Here is a 15,379-nt window from a genome sequence, read left to right as displayed (position 1 = left end):
CTCTGTGTAGCCCTGGCTGTCCTAAAACTCACTCTGTAGACCAGGCTGGCCTTGAACTCAGAAATCCGTCTGCCTCTGCCTCCCAAATGCTAGGATTAAAGGCGTCCGCCACCACCACCCGGCTACTCCTGCTTTTTAAATATTGAAATACTCCCTTCAATCTTTCAGCCTAACCATAGTCACTCTCCCCTCTGGCTCCTACAGATCACTTTTTGGTGGCAACCAAAGGGCAAATGCATCTCAGGAAGTCCCTGGAACCCTTTGGGATAGTCAGGGCTGGCATCTGTACACATTAGTTACTGCACTCACATTCTACAGGATGGTAAAGATGATGATGACCATCCCTGCCCAACTCTGCTATAGGGCTGGGTGACACCAGGTGACCCAAAGGAAAACTACGCACAGTGTACAAGGTTGTGTGTATATGTATCTATCTGCAATTTCCTAGAAGTGATAGCATCATGAAGAAGAGAAAAGGCCTCTTTCACAGTTATAATTCACCTTTTTGGTAGAAGAATGTGGAAGGACTTGGGAAGAGGGATTGAAGAGCCCATGAACTGACTGAACAGAGCTAGCCAGAAGTCAGCTGGACCCTAAGCAAAAGGAGCAAACGGGAGATGTTCTCATAGCGCATCCCTAAAAAAAAAAAAAAAAGAAAGAAAGAAAAGAAAAGGAAAACAGAAAAAAAATCCTTGGAAAAGCCACAGCGTCCTGAGATTCACTTGGAAAAGCTACAGCATCCTGAGATTCACTTTAAAGCCCTTTTAAGCACACACACCATCACTGTGCTCTTTGTTCCTCAGCCCTGTTGCTTACCATTAGAAGCCCATCTTCCTCTCTGCTCTTAGCATTGCATGCCCCGCAACCCCCAACCTCAGGTAGAGCAGTAGCAATCTGGAAGTGAGAATGGGGAGGAATGTAGGCTCACTGGAATGATACTTTGCACAGTCTGGTATTTTGGAAAATTGGATGCGCTAATGAACCCGAGAAGCATCAGGGCTTTCGAAAGGCAGGATGGTCTCTGTCAACAGACCAATTAGCACACAATTATTTTCCCCTTCTGAAAGCTTATCTGAGGCACTTTTTGAAATGTGTGCGCCTGATTGAACTGCACTTTCTGTTGCCTCTATGGGCCCTTTTAATAATCTCCCAGAGCTGCCTGCCCCTTTAACTGAGAAAGCTGCAGGATTCTCTAGACTTGCCCTTTACAGACGGGGCCTTTCATCACATGGCTTGGGAGCAGGGCTATCTCAGCCTGTACTATTTACACACGTCAGTTTCTAACACGAGACCCTTTTCCAGGCCCCTTTCTTCTTCCTTTCTCATTGCCTCTCTAGGGAGGAAAGAGATGGCCTCAGAACAGAATAGAGATAAAAAAGAAGTGTAGCTGTGGAATCTAGTGAAGTCTGACCAAGCCTTCCTCCTGAAGATCAGGCTTGCCACCAGCCTCTTTCTCGGGACATGGGTGTAAGGACAGGGTGTTTCCTCTTCACTCTCTCATCCTTGCTGTTAACAAAGGGACACTCCTCTTCTCAGTGGCTGATTGTCTTCCAGTGGAGCAGACATTCAGACTAGCAGAGGAAATAAAATCCCAGCCAGCCTCAGTGTGCTGAAAAGATGGAGGGAAGTGAATGGGCATGTGCTGCCTAAGAAAAAGCTTGGGAGTCAGAGTGAGCACAGGAGAGCTTCCACTGTGGCACGGGAGAGCTTCCGCTGTGGCACGGGAGAGCTTCCGCTGTGGCTGGTCTCTGACCTGCCTTTCCCTACATAGAGCTTGTGATTTCCCTCCCTGCCTGAAGCTAGTTCACCAGTGAGTCACCAACTCAGGAGTGGGTAGATGGAAAATCCAGAGTTAAATTTTGTGATATTTTCATGACCAGTTTACCTTGAGGTAGGACCAAGCTAGTTTCTCAATATCACAGCATACCACCTTACCCCTGCCATTCACACAGGCTTCACTAAATTGTGTGGGTTCTTGGCCATGGCTCTTCTTATGGGGAGTTTTACAGAAAGAGGAGACTTGGCCTTGAAGAAAGTCTGATTCTGTCTTCTAATCTAGTCTGACCACTAGCTAGCCACTCACTCAGTAGGAAGTATTCTGTATATAGTGTCCACATGTGAAGAGAGGCCAGCCCAGGAAGATCCACCAGAACACTGGCATCTGAGTAACATATTTTCACTGGTCTGCAGGTGCCATAAGGAAGGCATCTGTCACATTCATCTCTGAGTTAATACTAACTGAACTGAATGCAAGAATATTTTGGAATAATCCTAGCCCCTTATATACATAAAATATGGAGCTGGTCATTTAACTTATCTAGGTCTTATTTTCTTAATCTCTGATAGAAAGATAGTAAAGGAAGAAATGAGGATGTGAAGGCTCCTAGAGATGCTTAAGAAGAGGGTTTATTGAGACATGATGGAAAGAAGAGCTAGAAGCATCTGCCAGAGTCCACACGGAATCAGGCCGTGGGGAGGGGAGAGCTAGGGAAAGGGAGAAAGGGCGTGGGGAAACTGAGGACCAAGAGGCCTCAAGCAGGCCAGGAGAAAAGGAAGCCGAGAGAACCGCTAGGGATCGTAGACAAAATGGCTGAATTATATAAGGAAGAGAAGCTGGAGGAAGGGGCACAGAGAAGCCCAACACCTGGGAGGAAGAGGTCTAGGGTGTAGGGCAGGGTAAGAAGTGCTGGGAGGAGCCACAGCTACTGAGTGAGACTTATGGGACCTAACAGCAATACTGACGTTCAGTCATACTGCCTGGGTTGTGCAGGGTTAGCCTTTGGAGGAGGGCAGATTATTAGCATATTAGGGAGGCTGGTTTGTATAGAGTAATGTTTGGAATGTGGGGACATTTTAAGGTGGATTAAGTTCATTTTGGTTTCTACAACACTTTCCCTTGTTTTCTCAGGAATTGAAATGACACAGATCTACAGTTTGAAAGCTCCAATGTGAATTTTATTTATTTATTTACTTACTTATTTAATTTAGGGCTCATTCCTGTGATTCTTGCACTTAGGAGGCTGAGGCAGGAAGATTGCTACAAAGACTAGCTGGGCTATATCATAAGTTCTGTGCCAGACTATCTAATGATCAATCAATCAATCAATCAATCAATCCTGAAGAAGATTCTGTCTTTCAGACACCACCAGGCCAGCCACTCCACTCTCTGTACTGTGGTTTCCTTTGAGGAAGATGGGAGGATTAAAGTTTGGTTCTGAGAGGGAGAAACTGGAGTGGCTGACTGAAGCTCAGGGGTCAGTTCTGACTTCTTTTCCAGTGTTTGTGGTATCATTTCATCACTCATTTGACAACTTTATTCTCCATGAGATTTCTAAGCCTAGGTAAACAGGATTCCCTCTGTGGTCTCCTAGGCATTTTGGGTTCCATAGGGAGACAGGCATGTACCTATGTACTTTGGACTCTGTGCTGTAGATCCTCATGTCTTTTTCAATTTTTCTCCTTATGACGTATCTACCATAACTCTTCTACAGTCTACTTCCTGCACACACACACTTTTATTTAGTTGGTTGGTTTGGTTTTTTAGTCCTTTGTGTAACTCTGGCTGTCCTGGAACTTTCTCTGTAGCCCAGTCAGGCCTCAAGCTTGCATCTGCTTGCCTCTAGTTCCCCAATGCTAGGATCAAAGGCATGTACCACCACCACCAGCTTCTTCCTACTTAAGACTAGCTTCCGTGGCGCTTCTTTCTGCTCTATTTGTTTTCCCTCAGCCTAGGGATATGCTTCATGTGACTCATTCTTTGGTCACAACTCTGTCTGTCAGTCATTTGCAATTTACCTGCCTTCTTGAATGACTCATTACATAGCTTATATATCATTGCGCCTATCTCCCTGAAAAGACTAAAACACATTACTCATACATTCTCAGGTTCACTGCTTACTTATGATATTCCAGACACTTCACTAGCTGCTACTGACATCTCGGCTGGCAAAAAATAAATATGAACTTATGTCTGTAGAGTCTACAGTGTGGGAACCAGGCACGAATCAAATACTTTCAGGAAAGGATGTAAAACTTCAACTCATGTGCCTGTTACAAAGCACAGGTGCCTGGAGCTACAAGAGGAGGTCAGCAGTACCAGGTAGACCCTTGGAAGAACTTCAGAAAGGCACCTTATGAATGTTTGATGAATTGTGTGGAATTGAACAGGGGCTGCTCAATAAATACTCCTTGATTGGTTGATTGATTGTTGGCAAAGACTTTGGAGCTCCGGAGAAGAAAGGGCCTCCGGTTCCCATCATTCTTATTACATAATTATTTCAGTGAATTTAAAGCTCCCCATTTTTCATCTTATACTTTAAACATCAAGGAAAACTGATGGGCCAACTTTATAATATTTTAAAACACGGTGTTTGGAATATTATGTGGCTGTAAGAGTTTATGTATATTTAATATTCTTATTAAAATATGCAGTAAGCCCATGGCTGATTTTCTCTAAGGACATCTTGGTGCTGAGGTGGAACTTAAATGTTTAATACTAATAATAATACTCATAACTCATATTTCTCTACTGCTTTTCATCTTCAGGATCTCTAAAACCTTTGAGCACTATATCAAATGGATATAACTGGTTCATTCACGGGCTACCAAGGTCCATGTCTGTCCCTTCTCCTTCCTGTAGATGAGGGACAAGGTAGACACCAACTTGAAGGTTTTACTCCATATTCAGCACTCAACTTCCTGGTTATATACTTAATTTGCTTCCCTCTGGAAGGCTCTGGACCACATGCAACTGTGCTACCAACCACAGAGAATAAGATGTTCACTAACTCAGGATGAGGAGACAAAGTCACTTTAGATTCCTACGGTATACAAATGCAGTTCCTTAGGTCAGGGTCAGGACACAAAGTCTCCAAGTAGATGGCTAGAAGCAAAGGGCACAGAGAAATCTTCTTCTAATTTTTTGAGTCCATATCTTGTCTCTTCTTCTCTAGGTCACAGAGACCAGGACCGGCCCACTGGGCTGCAGCAACTATGACAACCTGGACTCAGTCAGTTCTGTCCTGGTTCAGAGTCCAGAGAACAAGGTGCAATTACTGGGTAAGCAGATGCAGGATGGTTTCACACTGCTCAGGCCTGGTGGAAATTTGGGGGTCCTGAGAGAAGAAAGATCTTGTTTTCTCATTTGAATATGTTATTAGGGGTCAGGGTCTGGGATGGCTGTCTCCAGGCTCTTGGGCTCTTCTTTAGAGTACTGAAATAAGGACTCACATGGATTTACTAAATGAGCAAAGTAACTTTATTCAAAGCAAATCAGTGGTACAGATCAGAAATCAACTGTCAGAATTGACAGCAGGCTTCAGGAGTGAAGGTACTCAAAGGCCCAGATTATTGCCTGGGCCTTCCTTTTATGGTGTCCAAGAGGAAGAGGATCTGGTTATTAGGGACAAGAATGACTCTCTACTTTGATACACAGATTAAATTCCATAACCATATTGTGTAATTCCATCCCATAATGCATGTGATTCCATAACCATATTGTGTTAATATTCCATCCCATAATGCATGTGATTGTAACCAAATGCACATCCAACTATCCATAGGCATAGGGTGGTATATAATGGAGCCTCCCAAAAAGATCAAAAGCAGTGTAGGCCACATTGTTCCCCAAGTTTCATACCTGGATGTAAGTGGAGTACAAGTGAATAGAATGTAACTTTGATGGGCTGTAAATAGGAAGAGAAACACACTCCATTGTTCAGAGTGTGTGAGCAGTTCCTTGAAGGTGGGAGTTCTAGGTTGCTTACAGTTGCTAGATGAATTGTTGGGAGTAGGGTGTGTGTGTGTGTGTGTGTGTGTGTGTGTGTGTGTGTGTGTGTGTGTGTATGTGTGTATGCATGCACATAGCACATGCAGGTAAAAGCTCTAGGCTGCCAATTGTATTTACAATAGAAGTATGTACATAGCTCTAAACAATTAGTGTCCTGAATGATTAAGTTTATGCTTACCTGCCTCAGTTAAGTCTTTCTTAAGCCAAGAATCATCACAAATCCTAGGACCAACATGTAGCAACTTTCCATCATTTTGGAGGGGAAATCTATAAGGATTTGCCCCATACTAGTGACTGATTGCGCCAGCCACTTGGTATCTACATCCTCCCAGTGTGTTCCTTCTCAAATCCTGTATCATTATCCTGTAGGGATCAGACACAAGACCTTATGAGCCTGGAACTAGTTCCGTGATTGCTTTTGTTACCAAAGTCACGCTCAGGACAAATGGCCTTTACACCTGTGATTGTGGGCTCACTAACTCTAGTTTAAAGAAGAGATCTACAAACTCTGGGACTACTGATCTACAATCACAATAAGAAAGTGGCTCTTGCTTTCCATTTTCCTGTCTGTGGTCTTCCATGAGAACTTCAAAGCCAGGAGTGGGATCTGGAAGAACCAGGAGTGGGATTTGGAAGAAATGAGCAAGAACATTTGGACTAGAGACAGAATAGACAAAGCAAAGAAAGAAAAAGAAAAGGCCACCATTGTAGCCTCAAAGACTGAGGTACAAGTAGAAATACCCAATTCCAGCTCTGCTCCTCCAATGTTTTAGAGAAGAACTATGCAAACTGATTCAGTAGGAGAAGTTCATTTTTCATAAGACTTAACTGAATTGGCCTCTGTTTAAGACATTACTATCCTAGTATTACAAAATCAATAGCCCTCAACCCAGGATCTATGATTACAAATTTCAAGCAGTCTGAGCCAGATGCCACCTACGTTGTTTTAGGAATCAACAAACATGCAATAAAAGGAGTAAAAGACTTACTCAGAGATCCCAAGACAACTAATATCTCTCTTCTCCTTTGTCTCTGTAAGAACTGGATATGTGTCTGGAAATTAGCAATGTGTGAGGTTCAAAATGCCTGGTGGTTCATTTGGAAGAGTTTATGCCATTTAATTTTATAGCCCATCACTCCTGCAGACATTGCTGAGGGCACCAACTTTATAGCAATGGGAAATGTTCTGGTGAGGAGGAGGGAGGCTGTGGGAACATGACAAGAGACTACGTGAGGAGGGTAAGTGTTGAACACATGCATGTGGATAGGGTGTGTGTGTTGAAGGGGCACTGTCAAGTGCCATAGTGGGCACAGAATCCAGAAAGGGAAATTTCATAGCAGTTCCGAGTAGGAGGCAGACCTCGTGGGAGAACACAAAACCTCCACGGCTCTTGACAACTTTAAGTTATAGTGTGAGGTCTGCTGAGGCTGGAAAACACACTGTGAGCTCTTTGATTCCCTGCCAAGGACAAAGTCAAGGATGTAAAAATAAAGAGGCAGCCTACATTTCAGGAAAGGGGCTCCTTGTATTCAGGGGTCCCTCTCCACTCAGCATTCCCCTGGTACAAGGTCTAACAATACCCCTTCGGGAAGAGTCTCCTGAAGATGTAACCCACACTCTATCCATCCATAAGCCATATCAACCCATCATTCATCCTTCATAAGCTTCCGACAGCCACCTCACCTGTGGCTTGAAGCCATCCTGGGGCATATTCTACTTGCAAACTGATATCCTTTTCACATGGATGAGAAAACCGAAGCTTGGAGTAGTTCAGTACATTGTATCCAAGACCAGAAGAGGGCAGTTTGAAGAGGAAGTCATTCCAACCTATGTAGGCCTAATGGCCTGATGAATCTTGAGGCACTGGTTACCATCCTACATTTGTATCTTAGGAGTTAAATCATACTGCCATAGGCAACCATTTCCATGTAGGCAGTATCAACTTGTGAAACAGGCAGTGATAGAAAGCAGTGCTGGGATTTGAGTTGGTCACTGTGGTCAGTTGACTTTTATTTCCTCATTTAAAACAGTAACAACAACAATAATAACAAAGCTCAAGATGAAGTTGGACATGGTGACAAACACTGGTAACCCCAGAACTTAGTGGAAGAGAGACAGGAAGATCAGGAGTTTAAATTCATCATCAGCCATGTAAGGAATGTGAGCCCAGCTTGTTTTAGAGAACAAAACTAAAACAGCAGCAGCAGGAACACCCTTTCTGATGGGGAAGACCCTGAGAGCTACTACCAATTATGTATAGAAAGTACTTGGCTTACTAGCTCTGTATGCCTATAGTTCCTATCCCTATCTCACAACCAGAACAGCATTTTCAGTTATCCAGGCTGGACTGGGAGGCCCGGAATGCTTAGCATTTAATAAGGTCTGAGCATGCCTACTGCCAAGTTTAATGAAACTCTAAGCAAGATGGCTGGTGGAGGCAGAGCAAGCTCAGCAAGCCTCAAATTCAACCCCATATGGGCTTTAAACTTATTTTATCTAAAACATCTTCCCATTTCTCTCCAAGAAATGCTGATGTGTAACCAAGAAGCCTGGTCTTGGGATAGGCACACTCTCAATTTGGCTGATGAAGAGTTAGGCTAAGCCTGGGGCTTTGATGTTCCTCATCTGCATATTCATCTCCTCCTGCATCTGTCACAGGGGCTAGGAATGCCCTCTCTCCCAACCAGCTCAGCAAGATCAGACCCTGGGGTGATCCTTCTCAGGCCTAGTCAGCAAAACCCAGTTTGGATTCCTACAGCCTTGGGTGTGAGAAGACAGAGTCCCACCCACTGGTTCTGCTCCATGATTCCTCATTCTTCCCCTCCCCAGGCCTGCAGGTGCTGCTCCCTGAACACCTGCGTGAGCGCTTCGTGGCTGCAGCACTCAGCTATATCACTTGCAGCTCTGAGGGCGAGCTGGTCTGCAGGGAGAATGACTGCTGGTGCAAGTGCAGCCCCACATTCCCAGAATGCAACTGTCCTGATGCTGACATTCAGGCTATGGAAGACAGCTTGCTGCAGATCCAAGACTCCTGGGCCACTCACAACAGGCAGTTTGAAGAGTCAGGTAAGCAGGCTACTAGCTCAGAATTTTTCCATAGCAAAGAGACTATGAGGTACACAGCCAGAAGACCTGGATTGGTGACCTTCTAAGGAAAGAAAGATTATTACAGTCACTAAGAGTCTTGAGTGGTGTGTTTTTCTTTATGCAAAAAAATCACAGTACCTGACTTAAAAGCATATGTTAACAACTGAATAAACTAAGATAAATATCATTGAAAATAAATGTTTTGTCTGTTCTGCTGGATACTGATTTCATGGTGTCTGGCACAATGCTTGCACATGATATATAGTTGCTGAATATATGGAATATATATAGATAGGTTCTAGTTGGTGCCCAGTGGAAACCAACCGTTGCTTGTTGCTACTGTAATTATCAATGTCAGCTTAAGGCCTGGAGTCTGAAAGGTTAGATTTGCTTCCTGTCCTATTACCGGCCAACTTTCCAGCTTTGGCTTAACCATATAGCTCTTCAGTGCTATAACATCCTCATCTTTAAAACACAGTGACAGCAGCAGATCAGTGCCAGAAGCTATTAAAAAAAAGTCAAGTTCCAGTCCCTGGTCCAAGCTTTGGGCCAGCAGTAGAGGGCTATGTTCTACAGTCCTTTATCTTTCACCACTGGGAGGGACTCCAGGTGAATAAATGAAAACATCAGAGTCCTCTGCTAGGTGGGTCAGGTGGTGGCAGGTCCCCAGGTAAAGCAGAGGAGAGACCCCTGAGCATGCGTTCAGAAAGCATACTGTGCCGAGGAAACTCAGAACTCATACTTAGAGGTTGGAGGCAGAAATCAAGTCCCTTCTGTATTACCTGCAGGGAAGAATGCCTATGTGATCATGAGCCTGAGAGAGCAGAGTATCTTAGAGGGTCAGAGAGTAGGTTGTGGAGGGAGAGGCTATGCTCAGGGACTAAATGTTTCTAAGGTTTTTTAGCTGGGTGCAGTACCTCTCTGCCAATATTTGCCTATCATTGAGGCTGTTTACCTCTTTCTCCGGAGAGACTTGACCTAAGAGAGACAGAGAGGGAGTGGATGGGGAGAGAATGGGAGAGCGGGTGAACTGGGAGAAGTGGGGGCGGGCAATGTAATCAGGATATATTGCATAAGAGAAGAGAAAGATGATTGTATGGGTGAGTTTTCTGGAGAAGTAAAAGAAAAAGAGACACATCCTAAGGCTGTTACTAAAAGTAGGACTTCTAGCCATTTCAAGGGTGACAAGAGACCTGTTTTGAAAGTCAAACCTTACAGGACTAATAACCTCTGAAGCTGGGGCTGGAGACATGGCTCAGTGTAGTTAAGAGCATGAAAGGCTCTTTGAAATGACCCGAAACTGGTTGCTTGCAACCATATTGGGTTGTTACAACCACCTATAATTATTGCTTCAGGAGACCTGACCTGTCCTTATGGTCTCTGTGCTGCACACATGTAGCAAAGACATAGAACATATGGATAAACATTTTAAAAAATGAATACATTTTAAAAATAGTATCCTGAAGCTATATTTCATGAAATGCTAATTAATTTTTAATAAAGCCATATGTAATTTAAAAACCCAGAATAGTGGATACGAATGAAGCCCCTTTCTTATGCAGTGGCTCTGAGGGGCCCCTGGGACTGAGGAACCATAATCTGTGTCCCCAGGACTATACAGCTTCTCCCTCCTCAGATTTTCTACTTTTGTCCACAGAAGAATTTCAGACTCTGCTGAAGAGGCTCCCCAGTGACCGATTCCTAAACTCCACAGCCATCTCCCAGTACTGGACCATGGACTCTAACCTCCAGCACCGATATCAGCAGCTGGGAACCAGTTTGAAAGTCCTATTAAAGAAGATGCACAGGATCGTCCGCCGCCTCTTCAATCTCTGCAAACGCTGTCACCGGCAGCCTCGCTTCCGCCTGCCCAAGGAGAGGTGAGGCTGCAGGCTTCAGAGGCTGGGCCCAACAACTCCTGGCCTTAGCTGCTGAGGCCAAGAAAGACACTGTGGTCAAAATGGAAGAACAGTACCTGGTAACACATTCAGCCACTCTGGTCCTGCGGACTTGGCCCCACCATTTTTCACTTTCAATCCTCAGTTGTGTATGAAGTTAAAGAAGTCTTGTGTTACTTGTATATAAATTGTAGTAGATGCAAATACTAGTCTAATAACCCCAATTCTTTTTCTATGTCTATTTTTTATTAGATATTTTCTTTATTTACATGTAAATTTCTCCTTTCCCAGTTTCCCCTCCAAAAAACAAAGAAACAAACCAAAACAACAAAAACAAACCCCTGTTGCCTCCCCCCTCCCCATGCCTGCCACCCCACCCTCTCCCACTTATTGGCCCTGGCATTCCCCTACACTGGGGCACAGGACCTTCACAGGGCCGAGCTCCTCTCCTCCTATTGATGATCGAATTTGCTATCCTCTACTATACACATGCTGCCAGGACAATCAGACCCCTCCATGTGCAGTCCTTGGTTGGTGGTTGAGACCCTGAGAGCTCTGAGGGTACTAGTTAGTTCATATTGTTGTTCGATAACTCCAATTCTTATTTATCCCTTTCCAAATCTAGTGAGGAAAAGGATTGAGTTCAAGCTCATGCATCAATTACAAATGAGTTTCAAACAAGTGAGTCACACTTGCCTGAGTTGTGGGAGGGAAGAAAGCTGAGACTAAGACTTTCCAATAGGCTGGGGTGTGCTATGATAGGATCCATTTGTTTATTTACTCATTCATACGTGCATTCATTAAAAATGTATTACACCTCTAGTCCATGTCCCGCTATGTAGCTACAGAGGACACCATTGACAAGGAAAGATTTAGCAAACATGTAAATACATAAAAAATTTAAAAAACCCTGCCTGTGTCAGCCACTGAAATTAATGGGGGCAGATACAGGTACATAAATTTAAAAAGGAAAAAAAAAGTAGCAAAAGCATTAAAAAGATAATTCTGAAGAGGCAAAGGCTGGAGAGAAAAACTTCCTAAGAAAAGGGAGTCTTGGACAGCTTGTGCAAGAACAGGTAGAAATGCCTGGGATATGCAGGGGAAATGTACTCTGAGAAGTACAGCTCCTCTCACATGCCGTTCTAACTATGCCACAGGGAAAGCAGGAGGTAGAGGTGGATAAGTCAGGCCAGCAAGGGTTATTGAGATGATTAATATTTTTTTCAGCAACTAATTTCTAAATGCCCATCATGCCCAAGACACAAGTTTGCTCTGAGAATGTGCTAGTAGATAGCACAGAGTCCCTGTCCTCACTGTACTTCCAGAGAAGCCAGCTATAAATAAGTGCCCAATAAACTAATTGTAGTCTTATATACTGACAGTTGCCACCAATTAAACAAGAACATAGTGATGAAGTGTTGACTGGAGTCGTCCTTTGAAAGAGACACTGGGAAAGGCCTATTTGAGGAGGTAGCTAAGAATTGAAAATCCAAAGTTGGAGTGACCCACAGAAAGTCTCAAGGAAGACCTTGAGGTGGGCATGAACTTGGCTAGAACATGAAATGTCTGAAGAGCCATGCTATAGGGAAGCCTAAGAAGCTAGATTTGATTCGTGACGTTGAAAAGCCTCTAGTTTTGAAAAGGGTGGATGAAAAGATGACCTGAGTGAAATTAGCCTGGATGCTTGCAGGACAAGTCTAATGTCAAATATTTCTGGCGGGTCCACCATGCAGGGCTCCAGGCTTAACTCAGTTGGTCCAAAGGGTTTTCATCACTCAGAGAACTTGTGGCTTTGATCTTTTCCTCAATCCCTCCCTCAGCCCCCACCTATTAGTCAGTGCCCTGACACTCTTGGGGAGTACAGTGTATGCCCTGTTAGGGAGGACAGTGGTGAGCACTCTTGGGGAGGACGGTGGTGAGCACTCTTGGAGAGGGCAGTGGTGAGCACTCTTGGGGAGGACGGTGGTGAGCACTCTTGGGGAGGACGGTGGTGAGCACTCTTGGGGAGGACGGTGGTGAGCACTCTTGGGGAGGACAGTGGTGAGCACTCTTGGGGAGGGCAGTGGTGAGCACTCTTGAGGAGGACGGTGGTAAGCACTCTTGGGGAAGACGGTGGTGAGCACTCTTGGGGAGGACGGTGGTGAGCACTCTTGGGGAGGACGGTGGTGAGCACTCTTGGGGAGGACAATGGTGAGCACTCTTGGGGAGGACAGTGGTGAGAACACCCTTAGGGAGGACATGTGTGGTGTGCATCTTCCTCTGACTCTTGCTTCTTTACTTTTCAAGATCCTTGTCTTTCTGGTGGAACCGAATCCAATCCCTTCTCTACTGTGGAGAAAGCACCTTCCCTGGGACATTCCTGGAACAGAGTCACAGCTGCACCTGCCCCTATGACCAATCTTCCTGCCAGGGCCCCATCCCATGCGCCTTGGGGGAAGGGCCTGCATGTGCCCACTGTGCTTCAGACAATACTACGCGCTGTGGGAGTTGTAACCCTGGTTATGTGCTAGCCCAGGGACTGTGTCGGCCGGAGGTAGCTGAATCACTGGAGAACTTCCTCGGGCTGGAGACAGACCTGCAGGACCTTGAGCTGAAGTACTTGCTGCAGAAGCGAGACAGCCGCATTGAGGTACACTCCATCTTTATCAGCAATGACATGCGTCTGGGCAGCTGGTTCGACCCTTCCTGGAGGAAGAGGATGCTCCTCACCCTGAAGAGTAACAAGTACAAGCCTGGGCTGGTACATGTGATGTTGGCCTTGTCCTTGCAGATCTGCCTCACTAAGAACAGCACCCTGGAGCCTGTCATGGCCATCTATGTGAACCCCTTCGGGGGCAGCCACTCTGAGAGCTGGTTCATGCCTGTAAATGAGGGCAACTTTCCAGACTGGGAAAGGACTAACGTAGATGCAGCTGCCCAGTGCCAAAACTGGACTATTACTTTGGGGAACAGGTGGAAGACTTTTTTTGAGACAGTCCATGTTTACCTACGGAGCCGAATCAAGTCCCTGGATGACAGCTCCAATGAGACAATCTACTATGAGCCCCTGGAGATGACTGATCCCTCCAAGAATTTGGGCTACATGAAAATCAACACTTTGCAGGTCTTTGGCTACAGCCTGCCCTTTGACCCGGATGCTATCCGAGACTTAATTCTTCAGCTGGACTACCCGTACACTCAAGGCTCCCAGGACTCTGCACTCTTACAACTCATTGAGCTAAGAGACCGGGTGAATCAACTCTCTCCCCCTGGCAAAGTCCGGCTTGACCTTTTCTCTTGCTTGCTCCGGCATAGGCTCAAGCTGGCCAACAATGAGGTGGGCAGGATCCAGTCCTCCCTGAGAGCTTTCAATTCCAAGCTGCCAAATCCTGTGGAATATGAGACTGGCAAACTCTGTAGCTGATGGGGGAACTACCCCAGTGCTGGTCAGAGAGGTGAACCACACATTCAGGGTGCAAAGATAATCCAGGCCTCACCTCAGTGCCAACAGAGTGCTTCCAAGAGACTTTTAGCACCTGGGAGATGGGAGCTCAAGGCTTGGACTGAAGCAGGCGAAAGACAATGAGACAGCCACTGCACACATGCACACATACGTACAACGCCCTACCACACACACTCACAGGGAGGCCACAGCCCAGCAGCCTCGAATCTGTAAAGTCGGTGCTCTCTAAAATGAATGCAGTTGAAGAAGAGTCAAGGAAGAGATAAAAGAGCTGGCTAAATCAGGAAAGAAATGAGTAGAAAAAAAAATGCTTCGAAGTGATTCTTATCATGGAGGATAGCAAGAGGGGACAGAAGTGGGAGGGGCCGGGACCTCCCCTCTGTGGAGTCACTTTTGTATTCTTTTTAACCAGATTTCTTAAAATGTCATTGTTCTGTGATTCACTGCACTGCTTCTTACTTTTTGTACAGTGCCTGCCTGTACCCTGGGGGCCTTGGGTCTACCGCTGTTGGTGTCCTTAGGAAGTGTGTGCATTGCTAAGGCAGAAGAGCCCAGGCTAAGGGCAGGCCTCAGCCTCCTTGCTCACTCCCCCCACTTCTTCCTCCTGCCAGCTCCCTCACTTCCTTGGCCTCCCCAGTTTCAGAGTTTTGACTTGTTACAAGAGCCCCTCACAGTTCATCCAGAGCCCTCTTCCCACAGCACCCATCTGTTCAAGGAAGCAGTTTTGTCAAGTTAGAGAGACAACATATATGGAAATGTTCTTTTTAAAAAAAAAACAACAAAACAAAAAATATTTATTTTGTGATTGTTTTTCTTGTCAACCTGCTCCAGTTACATGAACCTCTGAGTAAAGTTTTACTTGGTTTAATATATTTTGAAGACCCTTTTTAGTGGGAAGATGAAAGATAAACATAGTTCCTTGGCTTGCCTAAATGTTTATTATTATTGTTGTTGTTGTTGTCTGGTGAGAGGGATCCACAGATGATGCATATTGTCATGTAGGAGGCTGTTGGATTAGTGTATGTGATAAGTTAATGTGTGCCTGTGTTAACTCGGATACGAAGAGTGGGTGCATATGTGTGTATGTGCATATGTATGTGTGTGTGCATATGAGTGTATGTGTGTATGTATGTATGTGTGCAAGTATGTGTGTGTGTGTGTGT

The 15,379-nt window shown here is 45.2% G+C and overlaps 1 protein-coding gene across 2 annotated transcripts in view; it reads left to right on the top strand.

Moving 5' to 3' along the window:
- The window catches only part of Brinp2 (BMP/retinoic acid inducible neural specific 2), a 103,019-nt gene extending 87,931 nt beyond the window's left edge, over nt 1–15,088 (top strand). For both annotated transcript variants that reach the window (XM_031386391.1, XM_031386400.1), the window contains exons 5-8: nt 4,953–5,058; nt 8,619–8,855; nt 10,534–10,756; nt 13,061–15,088. In XM_031386391.1, coding sequence (XP_031242251.1) covers nt 4,953–5,058; nt 8,619–8,855; nt 10,534–10,756; nt 13,061–14,177 — 1,683 coding nt within the window. In that variant the 3' untranslated portion in view covers nt 14,178–15,088. The remainder of the gene's footprint in view (nt 1–4,952; nt 5,059–8,618; nt 8,856–10,533; nt 10,757–13,060) is intronic.
- Nucleotides 15,089–15,379: the final 291 nt, after the last annotated feature.

This window comes from Mastomys coucha, unplaced genomic scaffold, assembly GCF_008632895.1.
Source record: "Mastomys coucha isolate ucsf_1 unplaced genomic scaffold, UCSF_Mcou_1 pScaffold1, whole genome shotgun sequence".
Lineage (NCBI taxonomy): Eukaryota > Metazoa > Chordata > Mammalia > Rodentia > Muridae > Mastomys > Mastomys coucha.
The sequence above is the reverse complement of the archived record's forward strand: the minus strand, read 5'-3'. Positions and strand labels throughout refer to the sequence as shown.